Below are 17583 nucleotides of genomic sequence, written 5' to 3'. Positions count from 1 at the left end.
TTTTCATGTTGGTTAAATTACGCTGATGTAGCAGTATCATGCATGCCTCTAATCCAGACAAGGGAAAGCTCTGTCTGCCTCACCCACAGGTGCAACGAGGGCAGCTCTTTAGATAGAATCATCAGGTTTCCACTAGAGGCTGCACTGGTCCGGGAGCATTTCCCGGCACAGGCACGCTCAGCACCTCCTCACCTGGAGCTGTGTGTGCAGGAGGAATTTGCTACAAGAGCAGTAATGAGTCTAATATTGAAGCCTCCCTCGGATATTAGCATTAACGCCTAACATGTTAGGGTGATAAAAGCACTGCATCAGCTATGCTTGCAAAATGTTCCTGGTAAACACCCTTGGATGTCTGTTGGTGTGCAAGCTTTGCTGGTGATGGCTGCACCTGTGCCCAGCTGAGGGCGCTGCCCAGGTACAGATCCTCAGCTGCTGGTGGGGAGCAAGGTCAGGTAGCACACTTACTTCCATTGGTTCTGGTTCAGGCTGGGGGTGCAGGAGCTGCTGTGGGTGACCAGTGTCCAAGATCAGCTCCTGAGTTCTTCAAAACACAATCATAAAATCTGCAGGAAGGAGACACCTGGGCTCTGTAGCCGTCTTCAAACAGCCATGTGTTACTACATAGCCAGACAGAAATGGCTTTTGGAGGGGAAAGGTACAAGCTTGACATCAAAGGGACTACAAATGGTAAGTGTACTGCCGAGCTCTGTTTGCTTGCCACTACCCCGGGTCGCTTTCAGCTTTTATTCTGCTGGCTTTTTTCTTTTGATTCTGTGGATGTTCACATATGGGGGTAGCTCTGGTGTGTCCATAATTCAGTGTATCCTTCATGTGTGCAGCAAATAGGGTCTCTTGTCTTCTGTAGTCTTTGGGGTTTTATGTCTCACAAAGCAATGCAGGGCCCGTTCTTCATCACTACCTTGGCTGAAGATTTGCAAGTAGACATGTTGAGCTTGGCCCTAAGACTCCCACCTTTGCAGGTAAAGGGATATCATGCTCAACGTCAGGATGTTAAGCATTTGTTGGCTGGAGCGGCCAGGAGCCAGCTATGCGTCTCTTCATCCCTGGAAATCATTTAGTGGAGTGGGAGAGCAACTGGCCACGGTGGCTGCTGTGTGATATACCAAGTTTGTTGAGAAACAGTGTGTGTGTTTGACAGAAGAGAAGAGCCGGGAGAAACAAGAGAAATGAGGCGGCAGGTTTTGTCCTCTGTGTTGTTATACAAGGGAGTTAAGGGCTCCTATGTGCCTCCCTGTTAGAAATACCTCTTTGCCGAATCCCTGTGCTCCTTCTTCACCTATGTGCTGGTAGGAGAACCTTGTTGATGGCTTGCTTGGCCATCTCTTTGCAAGGGTCTCTGGAGCAGATGTGTCTGTACTTTCAGCTGTGGGGCTGCCAGGGTGGGCGAGAGTGACCCTTCGGGGTTAAGGGGACGGGTACCCGCTGCCCGGCGTGGGGGGCGTGGGCAGGAGAGGGATTAGTGCGGCTACCGCTGAGCTCTGACTGCAGCCCCCCGGGGCTCCCGCTGACTTTCGGGGTTCCCCGAGCGGCGGGGCGGCGCCGCCCGCCCGCCCGCGCTGCCCGGCGGCCCCGGGGGAGGGCCGGGGGGGTCCCGCCTCGCCGCCCGGCCCCTTTGCATTGCGCATGGGCCCTCCCCGCCGGGTGGCCATGTTGCAGTGCTAGCAGGCAGCGCACAGGCGGCGGCGGGCGGCAGCGCAGCGTAGAGCACCGCACCGCGATGGCCGTGGCCGTGGGCAGACCGGCGGTGCGCGGGGCCGGGGGGCGGCGGGGGCAGCGCGGGGCCGGGGCCGGGCCGCCCGGGTGCGGATCGCCCGAGCGCGGCGGCGGGCGCTGCCGGGGGCTGCAGGGGCGCCGCGCCGGGGATGCCGTGCTGGGGGCTGTAGGGGCGCGGTGCCTGCGAGGGCTGCGGGGGAGCGATGCCGGAGGGCGCGGCGGGCTCGCCGGGGCGCGCCGCCTCTGCCCCTTTCCGGGGCCGGGGGGGCCCGCGCAAAACTTTTTTGGCCCCGTTTTGGGGCCGCGGCTCGTGGTTGCGGCGGGGCCGTGGCGGCGGCGGGCAGCTCCTCCCGGAGCCCCGCGCTCCGAGCCGCGCGGGCACGGGGAGGCGGCGGGGGTGGTCCCGGGCTGCGCCCGCCGCGCCTGAGGGATCGGTGCCTTGCCGCGGGTGGTGCTGCCCGCCGCTGCCCACGGATGGGAAAAGCTGAGAGCGGGAAGGGCTGTGCCCCGCGCGGAGTGGGCAGTCGGCGGGCGGGACGTACCCGCGGTCCCCGGGAGGCTGCGGCGGGCAAGGCTCGGCAGTCCCGGCATGGAAGTCTTCCGAGGGCCACGCGTGTCCTGCATTTTCCAGCGTGACCGTTTTTCTGGGGATGTGGTGGCCAGGAGGGTTTTTACGTTCATGTTGAGAAAGACAAAAGATTTCCCCTTCACAAGGAGAAAGTTAAAAAAACCGCAAACCCACAAAAGCTAGAAGGTGCCGAAAAAGAAAAGCAAGTCTCTCTCGTATCCAGCTTGCAGAAACGTGAATGAAACTCCACCGTGACCAGACTGAATGCACTTTTGTGCATCGTCGGCCGGGGGAGGGAGAGACTTGATCGACTTCCCGGTAACTTTTTCAGTGCTTGGGGGTAACACAGATATTGCCCACGAGTGGAACACTTGAGTGTGACTCCCTCTCAAAATAAGAAAATGGTCTGTGTTCAAGATGTGACCAGGATGAGACAAGTTTCTTTTAGCGTTTATTATGTGCTTATGGATCTGCAGGGCTGTATGGTTCCTCTGATGTGGCAAAGCAAATGTATGGAGATGGGGTTAATGGTGTTACAGGAGGTGGGGAGGTTATGCTACTAAGCAAAATAAGAGCTGATGTTTCTTACCAGAATACCTATAAATTATACCAGCCATTCGTAAAGCTTCTGAGGTGTTTCCTTGATCTTAAGGTCTAAAGCATGCTTGGAAATTGAAGTTTGTCTTTCCGTGTGAGAATATGCATTGAAATCACGGCTTCAGATGGTTTTTTAGGGCAAGCTGAAGGGTACTGCTAAGCAGAGCCTTTTGGCTTTGTGTGGAGCAGTAGCTTTGCAGCATGAATAGGCTCAGGAACGTGGTTTATTGCAAGACGTGATTGCTAATTGTTCTTGTGGGTGTGTTTGGCGCTTTTTTTTGTTTGGTTGTTTTTTTGTTTTGTTTTGTTTTTTTTTTGTTACTATGTTAAACTGGTGCTGCTTCTGAGCGTTTTGGGTTAATCCAAGTCTCTGTGCCATCCCAGAATGACATCCACGAAGGGTTTTGCACCAGTTAAACTGAATTCTTGTCTGTGGAGCGCTGAGTCCAGACCAGTAGGACTGACTGCAGGATAAAGCATCCTTCAGCATGAGAAACGTGTGTGTGGGAGAGGGAAGGAGGAGGGTACTCGGCTTCCTCACAAGCAGCTGGTGGGCAGACCCTCCATCCTCCGGAATCAGACAAGAGAGTTGTTTTATCTTGGGGTGATAAGAGAAGAAAGGACAGTGGGCTGGCATTCAAGAGATGTTGGGGATGTTCTGTCTTGTGTACCTCCTTATCTAATCCTCTCTGCTCCCACTTTGCATGCTGCTGTTGTGTTGCTGGGAGGGTGGCAGGGAGTTGGAAGAAATAGTTAATTATATGTTAGAGCAAGGCGAGACTGGTGAACGTTTTCCTTTCCACCTTTCTTACAAAATATTATTAAGTTGAGCCATGAGTGGCATGCATCTTGTTAGAGGGAGGATGAAAGGAAGGGGGAAAGAAAAAGGAAAGGAATGAAACCAAAAGCGAGTCAGTTTGAGTTAAAATGATGATAACATTCCTGAGTCACAGCCTTTTACATCCCAGCAGGATATGACATTATGTTAATTGTAAAAGTATGCATAAAAAATAACTTCAGCAGGCTGCTCTGAAGTGTCTGTGTTTAATTGTAGCCGAGCAGGGCGTGTTTTGATAGGATGGGCGGCTTTCTTTTTAAGGGCCTGATCCCACAGATGTGAAGGCACATGTGTAATGTGCTGCCTGTAATTTCATTTGACTTAATGGAGACTGATCTTGGCATGCAAATGTAAAGGCATGCATAAGCAACGTTTTGGCAGGATTGGTGCTGGGAGCTGCTGTGGGAGCTCTCAGCTGATGAAAGCCATGCCTGTGCTTAAGCATGCACCAGGCTGGGAGGATGCTATGGTCATCTGGGCTCAGTGTGAGATACACCACTTCGAGGCTGGAAACTGTTGAGATGTGCTGGATAGGGGACACTTTTGTTCCTCTTGGATTAATTTGCAGCATCTTGACCAGTGTCAGATGATTTCTTAGTAGATCAGAGCGTGGAAGAGGGCTCTGGCCTACCTACCCTTCTCTTTATGTGTTTATCCTAAATGTTTATGGAACCAGAGCTTGGTTGTGTTACAGGAGTGAGACTCATGTTCACTCAAGAGTATACATTTGGTGTACCCCCTTCTGCAAGCCTAACAAAAACTGAGGGAAAATGAAGCTGGAATGCTGATTTTACATGGGAACCGTAGAAAACATTATCTGTGAGATTAAAACAGCACAGTGTATTCTTCAATCTGTTTTAAAAATACTTGGTAATGAGAGACTGCTGGTTTCCATGGAAGGGAGGGAGGAGAGTGAGATGGGAAGGTAGAGTGGGGCTGAAGCCTCTGTGCTTCATCTTTGAGCAGCAGATTTGCTGACACCCACTGGGGTCAGCAGGAGCTGGGGGCAGCGCCTTTGGAGAGCCACATCCACGTGTGCTGCTGGTGCCACACGGCCACCATGACCACTGGCTTGGGATAAGAGCTGCGCACCAGGGAAGGGGGTACCCCACGTTTCTGCATCGGGGGGCTGCAGACTCCTCACAATGGATGTGGTGATGCTGTGGGCGTGGGTGGCACTGCTGGGGCTGCTGAGGTGGCCAGGGCACGGGGTTTGGCTTCCTTGCCTGCTGCTGCCAAGTGGGGCTTTTGGGCCTGGCCTGGCTCAGCTGTCCGCACCAAGGAAGCGGCCGTGGGTGGTGCACACCGGACTGTATTTTAGTTTGTGACCTTTTTGTTTCCTTTATTCACCTCAGTGCCTTATTTGCAGTAGGAAATTCTTTCAGACAATTCTTGCTGCTCCTGTTGATGTTAACAATGGTGGGAACCTGCCTCCTCCTTGCTTTCATTTCAGCACAGCCTCGGTCAAGGGGCAGGTTGTGTGTCCAGCCCACCACACGCTCAGGACCTCTAGCTTTTCCAGTGTGAATGAGCTGAGCTGGAGTCAGGATCTGGTGGAGGTACTTGGAAAGTCCTCACTTTGAGTAGGTGAGATGATGGGGAAGCAATTTTAGTGCCTGAGTAAGACCCCTAAAATAATGATGGGGATTGATTAAGTAAGCAGCATGAATCTGAGAGATAAAAATATTTACTCAGAGCTGAGGCATGTTTTATATGTCCCCTTCCCACCCCTGTAGCCCCTGAGAGAGAGAACTTTCCTGGCTGCCTGTCCACTATGGAGCCATCTGAGGGTTGTTGCTTCTCTTTGTGGCCTTTCTATGGCTCTTCTTTTTGAGGTGATTCTGGGAGCATGGGCATGAGGCTGCTCAGCGCTTGCTTGGCAGGAGAGATGCCAAGGGCACAGGGTCTTCTGTTGGCTTGGCAAATGCTGCAGTCTCATCCAGCCTTGCCCTTGGTGTGGTTTGGCTCTAGCTTCAGTCCTGTGAGCTACAGGGGCTCTTCCAGGAAAAGATACTGAAGCAGCTTCAGCGTAGAACAGTTGGATGCAACCAGGTGATGTAAAAATAAACAAAAAAAGCCTCCCAATAGTACTCGAAGCTTTTTTTAGGTACACTGTGTAGCTGCCTTCGCTTCCAGCTCTGTGAGCAGCTCTCCAGCCTGCTGGAGTAAGTGGTGCGTAATAATGGTTCAGACAAACACCACAGCATGGGGAGAGTTCAGCGCTGATGCTGCTGGAGGAGGCTCTGGAGCAGAGACACAGAACCAACTTTGTGGTCTTGCTCTCTTAGCTAGCAGCAGTGTTAACAAAAATTTACTCCAAATGTTGTTCTTGCTCCATAGAGTGTAAGTGCTTGTTTGCATCCACTATGCAGTGGGAATAAGAGGTGCTCCTTCTTGGCTGCTTCATCCCATCCGGATGCCTTTCCCCATCCTCTGCACCATGGTGCCTGGTTTAGGCAGATGTGGGCCAGGATTTGTGTTGCCAGAACTGTTGTCTTCCACAGCTCGGGCAGGCGTGATGAATGTGGGTGTAGGCAAGGTCCACTTGGCCATGCATGAGGTGCTGAAGGAAGAACAGTTCCCTGTGGTTTTCCTTTAGCAGTACCCAGCCCTACTGGAAGCTTTCTCCCTCTCTGGAGTGCTCTGCTCATCCCATGTAAGTGGTGCTCTGCTGGCACAAGCTGTAGTCCAAAGGCCATTACTGCCTTTCCCTGGTAGTGCAGTTATTTTGCTGGGCTCTGTGATTTATGAGTCTTGAGCTATCTTTGGGACTCCTTACTTGAAAATACAGGCTGTGCCCGTGTTTTTGGCGACATAGGATCTGAATTAGCAATTAGAGCTCTTGAAGTGTCTGAAAATAGGAAGAAGCTGCATCTTTCCTTGCAGGCTTAAGGTTTTTGTTTTCTGTAGTAGCATCCCACATAAGGTGCTGTCAAAGAGCAGACTGCCACTGTATTTGGGGAGTGGGTGCTTTCTTCTGTCTGAGCTTACAGCTTCTTTAGGTCTTTCTATTGTCTAATTGGATTTTCTATTTCTGAATTTATTTTCAGATGGGATCTGGCTGCTGGAAATACGTTATTGAAGTACTGTAATTGTGGGTTATTTCTTTACCAGATCTGCTCATGAATACTTGGCACAAGCTAATAGAAAAAGACTTGGTTTAAAAACATTTTGGTTTTGCCACAGTTGTTGCCCGCTTTGCTGGTGGCTCCTGAGAACCGATTCCTGTGCACAGCAGTAGTTCTAATATAAATTGTTCCTGGAAATCTGCATGCCTCTCATGTCTTTCATTCAGCAATTATATTAACCTCTCTCACGTGATGGATGTGGAAGTGAGGAACTGTTTTGACTCCTGAGCGGGATCTTTGTAAATGCTTTGCCCGACTGTTCAGGGCTGTCTGTGGGTCTGAAGGTGTTCTGCCAAGTCTGGGTGTTTCACTGGTGGCTTCACTGGGTGCAAAGTGAAGTACAACGTCCTGTGTAAGCAAGAGACTTGACAGAACTTATTTGCCAGATGTGTTGAATGTACCAAGTGTGCAAGGTGCTTTGTGTAAGCACATGAACTTGGCTTGAACTAAGCTTCTGGCAGTCTGGTGGTAGCAGCTCTGTTTTTGCCTGTAGACAAAGTGAAAGGATCAAGTTGGGTAGATGGCTTGCTTGGTCACCCCGTGAGCTTGTGGCTCCCTCTTCTGCAGGGTAGCAGGGAGAGTGGTTCACAGGGAATACGAGAGTGTGAACTGCAGGAGAGGTGGAATTGCAGGGCTGCTTTTAGCCTTCCAGATAGAGGTTCCCACCTGTAGCCACAGACACATCTTTGCATTTTGAAGCACGCAAATCATCTCCTTTCAGCCTCCATGTAAACCCTTCTCCTCTGATCTGAGTCAGCCTGGAAGCTTTTGGCAGCTTTCAGATGAATGAACAATGTCAGGCTGATGGTCCTGGCTTAATTTTTCTAGGACAAAATTTGGCAGGCAACAGACTAGCTTGGAAATGAGAAGCTTGCAACCTGGAAAGGTGAAGGTACCTGGTTATGACTGGCACTCGTTCCTGGCATCTCCCTGCAGAAACATGGACTTCCCCACATCGCCTGGATGTGTCTAGGAAATGTAGAGGGTTGCCAGTAAAGAGGTTGTGCATAAATGTAGTTGGATTTTCCTTTTTCGTTTCATCTCTGATTAAAGATTTTTCTTTTCTCTGTCATCTCCTTTGGTTTTAATTGGTAGGATTACATTTCTTGGGTATCTGTGGAATGAACACAGAAACAGTATGGCTAATGTGATTTCAGTAGTCTTTGTTGTTGTTTTGTTCCTAGTTTGAGGTGTCAAGGCTGGTATTGCCAGAAACTGCTGAATTAAATAATTGGAAGCAGTGATCATTTATTCTGAGCTTTTGCAGCGAAAAGATTATGTTGTCATACTGCGAGCAGGTATTGCTCACTGGAAATGCTGGGAGTGATTATAAGGCTTAACACAGCCATCTGGGACTGAACATATGCACAGCCCTCAAATCTTCATGTCAAGACCCCAAGAGGAGCAGGGATTTTGCGATACCGTCTGGTGACAAATCACACCACTTCACCACCACATCTATTGGCTGCTGCTTATTCCTCCTTCAAATCTGTTTCACGTCCAGGTTGGCCTATGACAGGCCTCATTATGCCTTTGCTTTTTTGGGCAGTCAGAGTTCTGAGCTCTGAGATTTTTTTTGCGTGAGTGTAAGCACAAGGGTATTGCCACTGGGGTGGGGGGAGGAAAAAAAGTAATTTTTCAAATCCTGTTTCAGCAGTTTATCCAAAGCTTCCTGTAATTCTGACCAGGTACCTCATCTTGCTGCTACTATGGTTTTTTTAGCAGAAGGAACAACCAATCAACCATTATGCCTTTGTTAGCCTATAGAATCAGAAGATTAAGATTTTAAATTACATTTAGAAAGGGTTTTGTTGGTTTCGTGTATCTTGTATGTAATTTCCAAGCCAAGAAAAATCCCTAGTGCTTTTAAATGAATGCTTTCTGCCACAAGCTGTCTTTTATCACAGAAAATGCCAGCCTAGTCTCATTCTGTTTCATCTGCCTCATTAATATTAAATACATGGCACTTTAATATGGCAGTCGGAGCAAAGCAGGGAATTTGAGCTAATATCTGACAATGGCAAGCTGAGATTAAAAGATATCAGAGTGCTATCGCTATGTATAAAGTAATTGGCATTTTTCAGGAGCATTTGACCTAATTTATGTCAGTTCTTTTCTCCTTTTCCCTGCTCCCTTAAATCTTTCCATCTTCAAGTGAGTCCTTGCATGCTCCTGCCTTTTTCGCAGGCCTGGCTCAGCCTTGTGGGAGAAGGAAGGGTTTGGCGATTGCAACACAAGTCCCTGGTGTCCAGTGGAGGCAGAAAGTGGCACCAGATCCGAGAGCTGTTTCATGCTGGGGAGAGCCTTTGTGGAAGAAGTGTGTGCTTGGGCTGTGGGGCAGCTCTTCAGTGAAGCTGTGGTAAACTCTCCTGATGCTCTGAAGTACAAGGAGCCTGGCTGAAAGTAAAAAAATAAACAAGTTTTCAGAGAAATGCCTCCCCTTCTGGGACGCACAGTTGATGGTCACTGAGCAATTGGAACGATTCACGTCAGTTTCTGATACGTGATTGAGTAGTACTGTCAGGGGACCTTGGGCTGTGTGTCTCCAGGTAGCTGAATATTCACCCAGCTGGAAAGCACTCCTGCTAGTCAGCATTTGGAGCTGAGCAACTATTAATTATTAGAGCGGTAATTACAAGAGCCACTCGGGATTAGGGCCTACATGCTGCGAATGTTTCGGCCTCTGATTTGGTGTGTGGTCTTGGGCAAATGCCTTTGTCTTAGTGTGCCTTTGTTTTCTTCGTGCATAAAGCAGGAGATAATTCCCTCCCTTGTTTTGTGAGGTGCCAAGCCATGATCAGTGAATTAATAGCACGCCACAGTCACCTTTGCAGACCTCGCCCTGTTGCACCAAATCGAGTGAACTCTTGTGGCACAGAGGCATTATCAGATTAATGCTTTAAATTGAAACTACCTTCAAGAAAATAATTATTCAAATAGGGTAATATGTAAGTTGTGTTTTCAAGGAGATGTAACAATAAGGAGGAAGGGTTTAAAGCTAAGCAGTGTGAGTAACTCTGACCTTGTTTCTCTGGGTTTACATGAATGCAATTGAGGGCAATTTTCACATAGAGCATTCCTAAGAGATACTTAATTTCTCTGGTGTAGGCCAGAACCGTTTAAACACAAAGCCAGAGGTGTTTTGTTGCTTAAACAAAACATTATTTGAAATTGTGGGTTGCCATGTGACTCCTCTCTGTTACTGAACACAGCTACATTTCCTCTAGGTTTGGGCTTGCCAGGAACGGAGCTCAGAAAAGCATTTTTTCCAGTGGGATGTGCTTTACAAGATTTTGATATAACCTGAGGAAAGCAGTATTTTTTCATAACCTAACCAAGTAACCTGATGATTTCTTCCAGTGGGTTGAGCCAGAAATCCAGAAGTATAAATCCAGGCTAGCTGTGATACAGTTTACGTGCTGTCCTGGTTTCAGTTTGAAGGGAGCTATAAAGTTCACACGGGCTAGAAAATGTTTCTGGCATAAAGTAGGTGGTTGGTCCCTATGTAAAATACACAGTAAGGAGTCCCAAGGGAGTGGCGTGTGGATGTTGTCAGTATCCAGACTGTGGTAAATGTATCTTTTTTCTGAGCTGTGTGTGCTGAAACGTCTTGGCAATTGGAGGGTGCTCGGGGCTGGAGCCTCATACTCCCCTTTCGGTGCAGTGCCTTGCAGAGGAGGATTGTGGCCCAGCGTCTACAGTTCGGTGGTGCTGGATTGAAGGAAGGAGGATGGAGACTGCTGGATGTGTGCCATCCTCCTGGGTACTGTGGAAGTAGGAAGGTTGTGCAAGCCAGCTCTTGAGGTTTATGCTCCAGTTTGCACCCTCAGGGGCTACTGCGTGACCTGAGAAAATGTGAATTAAGACATCAAGCGCCAGAGGAAGGGCTGCTCCAGCCTGTGCCGGCTCTCCTGGGGTCGGCGTGCACTGCTGGCCAGGTGCTGGCTGTGCTGGTGTGTGACGTGGGAGCCCTCATGCTGCATGTACAGACCCTGCTCCTTGTCCTGGACAGCCGTGGGAGGAGGAGCTGGGCATTAGTCTTGTTTTCTGAAGGCTTCCCAAGTTCCTCAGCAGGTATATCTGTCAGACCCCAGCTGCTCTGGGATATGAGCAACCCAGGCAGGGCTGCTTGTGGCTTCGTGCATCACCTCCTGCTTTGAGCAACGTGGAGGTGGAGACTGCAATCTTAATAAAGAATATGCAGCAGCAGATCCCTCGCTTTGGTATCTCATTAAATAACTCGAGCCAAGGGCAAAAACGTGCACCGCACATGGGAATTCTGCCCCAGTTTTGGGATAGGCGGATCTGCAGCACTTGCAGTTACAGAGCATGTCAGAGCAAGGAGCTCCTTCATGTGAACTAATCTTCCCTAGACCTCTGCAGGAAGCGCTTGCTTGGAGCAGGCACAATTTGCCTTTGGGTGTGTTTGTCTTCCTGAATCCTTAGGTTAGGCTCCATAAATTTGCGACAGGATTTACCTGCTCTGTCAGGTCTTCACAGCCCGGCTGCTGCAGGAGCTGAGCCCGGTGCAGTGGAGCCTGCTCATCTGTCACAGTCGTTCTCGCTCCGCGCGGGACTCGTGCTCAGCTGCCGTGTGCTGTGCACTGGCACAGCGACTTGGCCAGGCTGAACAGCCCAGGGCTTTGCTAATGGAAGGATACCTGACATGTCCTACTGCCTGTCCTGGTGCTTGCAGGGAAAAAGAGGAGTTGAGGGGAAAAAGGGGATGAGAAATCCAAGTACTGCGAGCATAAAAAGCTACAGGGTAAGGTAACCGCGGGAGGTGCAAGCTAATGGCAAATCCTCTTGCTTACTGTTGTTATTCAGAGAAACAGCCTTGTAAAATGTTCCGTTCCAGAAGCTGTCCTTGAGCTATGGATTTCAACCAAGAGCAGTGCAGTATGTATCATCTGTACTCAAAAGGTTGCAAGACTTTGGATTGTGTTTACCTTGACTGTTCTGGAGAAATCTGAGCAGCTGGACTGTCCAGGCGTGTAGTACTCCAGAGAATTCAGTCTGTTTGCTTTTGGGGTGTATGGGAGAATAACACTGGAAGTGTGGGCTTTTTTTAAATGCTGCTCTGTTACAAGCAGTGGCATGGGTTGCTACAGCACAAGTCTTGACAGGAGGGCAGAAATTAAAATTAAATCTGAATCCAGCTGCTTCTGCTTTCCCTTCAAAGTGCAAACATGGCTGGGGTGGACAGTCGAAGCAGAATGTGGTGGCCAACATTAATTAATCTGTGGGGGTGGATACTGGCTCCAGTTTAACCTTCTAGCAGGACTACCTCCAACAGCTAATGGACGTTGCAGCAGCCTGCATATGGAATAATTTATGAATTTGGAAGGATGCGATTCCAGAGAATGTGGGTGAGTGCCAGTTGTTTGCAAATCTCTGCCAACGGTCTAGTGAGCGGCGGGCTGCTGTGGGAAAAATAACATTGGGTTAGCGCAGGGTGATGTTTGGAAGTGTCCCACTTAGTTCCTAAAACCTGGCCCTTGTGCAGAGCTGCACTGGGCTCTCGGCAGGACACTCCAAAGTAGCAGAAATGCGTTAAGTATGTGTCTGCTGCTTGCACCAAACAAGAAGTGGGCAGCAGCACAGGGAGATGTTTTTAGCTACAGGCTTTTCCCAGAGAGCCTTAGCAGCATCTTTGTTGTTTGGGAGGACAGTTTCCTTGTTCCAGGTAATTGGACTACCTGGGCACATGCCAGATCACTTGATCTTGCAGCTCCAGGGCAGCTTGGTCCCACCACAGACCTGTTCCCTGGCTCGGGAGCTGGCGCTGGGGCGCTCTTCCTGCAGCCGAAGGAATTTTTGCCTTTCCTCAGCACCAGGCTCCAGAGCCGGATGTGAACCCAGCAGCACTCCTGGCCCCTTTCCAGCTTTCCAGGCTCCTGCTTTTAATTAAACTGTCGCGACACTGCAGCCGGAGGATGACTGAGATGCCAGAAGCCAAAGGTCCGGCTCACAGAGGTGTTTGGGAGCCTTGGAATGCGGATGGGAAGCCTTGGACAGAGCATAGGGCAGGATCAGTGCCTGCCTCCCACTAATTGTGGTTTATTTGCTCCCTGCTCATCCATCTGCTCTGTGGCAGGGCTGAAAACAACTCTGAAGTCTGGTTTTAATAACAAAGTGTATCCTCACAGCTGAGGGGAACCTTGGATGACAGCTACCCCTTTGCAAGCCTTCACTCTGTGGAAGTTGATGTGCACCACTTACCTGTGAGGATCTTTGTGGATTTGAGATAATTACCGGAGGCTCCAAGGAGATTTGCTGTACTTGGTCTGTGTTACCTGGCTTTTCTTTGCACTTTATGCCTCTAGGTTTGGTCACACGATAGAGCAGTGCTGGCCTCTGAGCAGCTGCCTGCCTGCTGGATAACTTGTTCTCCTCATGGAGCTTATCCTTTTGCCAGCCATGAAAACATCTTCCCTTATACTTCCTGGCCAAGTGTTGTTTCTACTGTGCGTGTAAATGACTGCTTCCCACCTCTCTTGTAACAAATGCCCGTTGTTCCAGTGGACAGGTTGAAATGCAACGTAATCCTCAAATGTTCTGGAGATTTGACACATACCATGAGCTCAGTGAACGTGCAGCTCTGCCAGAGACTGCGTTGGGATGGAGAACTTGGGAAGAAGTAGCAGCTATGGGAAGTCTGGTTCTGGAACTAGTGTGGGGGGAACACAGTAAACACAAAGCTGATAGTGGGTTTTGGATCAAGTCTTTGGAATTGTGAGTCCGAAGAGAATTTTATTGTTACAGGATGCATTTAATTAGTATCTGGAACGTAGCCACTAATGTAGGTTTGTGTATAGAAAGACTGCTAGTACTTTCCTTTAGGAATTGTTGTTTTCTACGTGTAGATGTTCAAATAATGGTGTTAATAAAAATTAGCAACAGCCAAAAGGAAAATATTTTTCCCTTGCCTATTTCCTTGTGCTGTACATTTAGACACTGTTCCCATTGTTGGGGTTTTTTGGTTTTGGTTTTTTTTTTATTTGGGCTATGTATGTCCCTTTTTCTAGAGCAGAAAGGAAAATTGTTCACCAACAAACGCTAAGCTTGTGGAAGCGTACCATTTGGCTGAAGGTTCAGGGGCTGGAAGCATCTGAACCTAGCGACATGAGGGGAAGTGTGGGAGTGGGACTTGGGGATGTCCCTGGAGCCTCCAAAGCCCTTGCTGTGAGGAAGGAGGAAAAGGGTGACTGTACAGGCTTGTGCTTTAGTAACAGACATTGACGAAGGGGGAGGTTTTTCCATATGTAGCAATTTATGCCAGTTTTGCATCTGACTTTATTTGCATTATTAGGATTACACTAATAAATCTGCTCTAAACCTGCTTAAAATCCCTGGTGCAGTGCCACTGCCTCTTGCCGGGATCCAGCCCTGGGGTGGAAGCTGTGCTCACACAGCTCAGAGCCTGCTGCATCTGCTCAGCTATGGTCTCACTGCCTTTACAATAAAATCCCACTTGCACCAATGACTTTTTTTATTTTCTTGCCCAGGAATTCCTGCCTCAGTAATAGAAGTGTTTGGAAAAGAGGCCCCTGCAAAAGGGGCTTGTTGGACAAGCCTGATGTTGGGCGTCATTGCCTGTAATTGAGGGAAAGATCCTTACCCACTGCACGTGAGTGCCCGGGCTCCTCTCCTGTGGAAAAACCCTTTTCCTGTAGGGTGATGGTGCTGCCTGAGCTGTCTTTGGAGGCCACCATGGGCTTTGCATTTCCTTGCTGGGCTGTGTTTGCAGGGGAGGCTGAGGATGTGCTTTGGAAAGGACAGAGAGATGTTCAGCTGCCAGAGGGAGTTTGTCTGTGCTGTGTCAGAGACCTTGGTGGCCTGTGCTGTGGGGGGGACTTGTTCTGTCACGTCCTTCACACTGTGTTACTTTGTCCCCAAAAGCTGGAATGCAAGGAAAGCCGTACCCCTTTTCGGGGATGGGGAGGAACAAGATAAACTCGAGAGCATAGGCGTGGGGCAGCGTGGGACTCTTGATGCTTCTGGGAGTTGGTTTAAATCTCTGGAATGAAAGGTTTATCTCTGCTACAACTCAAAAACTAGAGCTGTAAAGCTAATCCTTGGATTCCTTGTGAGTAGAGAGTTAATTCTTTCTTCTGGTGCTGTAAATGTTTATTTAGCCGTGCATTTATGGAGTTCAGGTGGTCTGGAGTGTATGTTGGGCAACTGCCGGTATCCTGTCCAGGGACTCTTTATGACTTGGAGCATCACCAGGAGTGTAGTGGCCATCACACGCCTTTGTGGTCCTGCCCCTTAGCAAGTGATGGATACAGAGAGGACTGTGGGAACATTCCTGTCTGTGGTCTGCATGTGAGAAGTATGTTTTGTCTTGCACTCTCTGTTGGCTCCAGAAATGTGAAGTTTCTGTAGCAGTTATCAGTGCAGCAAAACACAAGGAGGATAAAAAACCTGATGTAGGGTGGCCTTCTAGTCCCGTCTCCTCCTAACAATCCCAGTGTTATGGCTGTGCTGCAGACCTAGATCAGACGTCCTTTCCTCTGGAGGAACTCTGGCCAGTGAAGTTTTCTGCAAAGACAAAACATAGTCTTCCAAGGTAACCACAAAAATTTGGAATTAGTGAGGTGGAGGGAAGGAAGTAGTTCAGTTGAAATATAGAATTGCTCCTATTCATAAAAAATTTAGTACTGGCTTTCTCTGTTTAAGGCAGGAAAACCAGGATTTGCTGAGGGCAAGTGGGGAGCTTCATATGCTTTGAGTCAGTTGAGATCTCAAAGTCTACGGACTAGTATTTCCAAAACTGTCAGCCAAATAATTGAGTAAACCTTCACCCTTTCCTCTGCGTGCAGGTTCAGTCCAATTTAATTCCACTTTCGTTCTTGCTGAAGATGAAAAACTGTGTGCTAAGGCAAACAGTATTTGTAATTTTCAATATTTATTGATCGCTGACCTTTTCTTACTCGTGTTGAAGGACTTCTGTGGCACCCTGGAAGAGCTCTGTGTGCTATAAGGGGCTCTGTGTGTTCTGTTTCCCTTTTTGAAGCAGTTGTGAGGGCTGTGACTCAACATTCAGCACATTAGACCATGCCATGAACTCATTCAAAGCTGGTTCTCTTGCTTTGTTGTTTTCTGGTTACTTGGTTGGAATCACACTCAAGCGTACCCGTTGCTGGTGAGAGTGGTAACACTGGACTTGGCTAAACCCAAGCTGTTTTGTCTGGCCTTTTACTTAATAACCTTAGTGCTGTATATGCATGTGCACACTGCATATGAATTTAAGAAGAGCTGGTCTGAGCCAGCTCTTTCAATCCAGTTGAAACTGGATTGACACTTCCTTGGTAATGCTGGACCAGTAAAGTCTCCCTGGGGAATTCCTGTGTATCTAGCACTTGTTTGGACTCTAAAAGCCCTGGTAGGGATTTTTCAAGGAGCTAGGTGATGGTTAGTTTGAAGTTAGGGCCCATTTACACTCACTGCTGTGGTACCTGGGCATGCAATAAGCCATGTGTGTATATCCATCTGTGTTACCTCAGGATTTAGGTGCGAAGACAGCTACTGTGATAAATCTGGACTCTTTAGTCCAGAATCCAGAGAACTAATAAATAAATGATCTGAAGATCTGTGCTTTGATAGACACAGCTCTGGTGCCCTGCTTGGGAACTGGGTCTGTGCAGACCCCGGCAGTGTGTCTGTGTGCCGGGCAGCCACAGTGTCCCCCATCTGCCTCTGAGCAAGCCAGGGGACACAGTATTACTTGAATCCTGCTTGTGAGTCCCAGGGATAATTAATGATCCAGAGCATGATCTGGGGCACCTTCCAGTCCTGGAGCTTGTTGAATAGGAGCTGACAAAACGTGCCCTTGATGTGTGGCTGCAGCTTTTCAGGAAGGAACACATGGGGTTAGGGAACTGCGAGGCAGCCCTGCTGGGCTCTGCCTTCGCCACCTCAAGGAAAGCTGCTGCTTTTCGTGTCCCGGTGGCCCTTAATTTGAGTCAGGTATTGGAACAGTGCTGCCTTGTTACAGCTTCGTAAGCAAGCCCTTTGGGCTGCTTTCCTTTCTCAAAATCTGTCTTTTGCTCTGGTTGTGTTCACAACCCTAGCTAGACTGGAGTTAGTGGAAGACTGGGGAAGGTTGGAGGAAAACCTGGCAATGGGGTCAGATCTTCTGTTACCAGGTTTGTCTTAATTCTGCCTTTTTTTGCCTGGGGGCAGTGTCCCAGAGAGCTCCCTGCAAAAGGTCTCTCTGTGGGTATAACTGGAATCTTGCCAAGGTCATGTATCACCCTTCCCTCTGTGTCCGGTCCCATATCGGGCTGTGCCTCCAGCTTTTAACAAAGTTTGGATCCAATGACTTAACAGCCGTGGTGCAGCTGTTTCAAGGCTATTTTAAGTGCATGACAGTGAAATACAGAAGGAAATGACTGTTGGGTTTTTCGTCTCTCCTGCCTTGCTGGACTGTATCTGTGGTAGTGTGGGACTGTGCAGCCAGAAGGGCTGGAAAAGGGCAAAGAACTGAAAGAGAGCAAAGTATTTCTATGGCCATATAGCAACACGCCTTCCTGCTGTCTCCCAGCTGGCTTCTGTCCTTCTGATCAGAGTTGTTTTTAACTCCTAAGGTGACTTGTTCTCAAGTCCCAACAGAGACTGGACCTTCTCTGCTCCTCGCGGGTGTCAGCTCTCCTGGAGTCACAGCCTGACTCCGGTGTTGTGTCACTGTGCAGCGTTTCACTCAGGGCTCATGT

At 49.0% G+C, this 17583-nt stretch overlaps 1 protein-coding gene across 4 annotated transcripts in view; it reads left to right on the top strand.

Moving 5' to 3' along the window:
* Positions 1–594: 594 nt before the first annotated feature.
* SEPTIN11 (septin 11) overlaps positions 595–17583 on the top strand; it is a 51115-nt gene continuing 34126 nt past the window's right edge. For 3 of the 4 annotated variants that reach the window (XM_032108106.1, XM_032108104.1, XM_032108107.1), the window contains exon 1: positions 595–687. In XM_032108106.1, coding sequence (XP_031963997.1) covers positions 610–687 — 78 coding nt within the window. In that variant the 5' untranslated portion in view covers positions 595–609. Of the gene's footprint in view, positions 688–1653; positions 1766–17583 lie in introns of those variants that run through there. The other variant, XM_032108108.1, reaches the window with a different exon arrangement.

The sequence above is a fragment of the Corvus moneduloides genome, chromosome 5 (assembly GCF_009650955.1).
Source record: "Corvus moneduloides isolate bCorMon1 chromosome 5, bCorMon1.pri, whole genome shotgun sequence".
Taxonomy (NCBI): domain Eukaryota; kingdom Metazoa; phylum Chordata; class Aves; order Passeriformes; family Corvidae; genus Corvus; species Corvus moneduloides.
The sequence above is the reverse complement of the archived record's forward strand: the minus strand, read 5'-3'. Positions and strand labels throughout refer to the sequence as shown.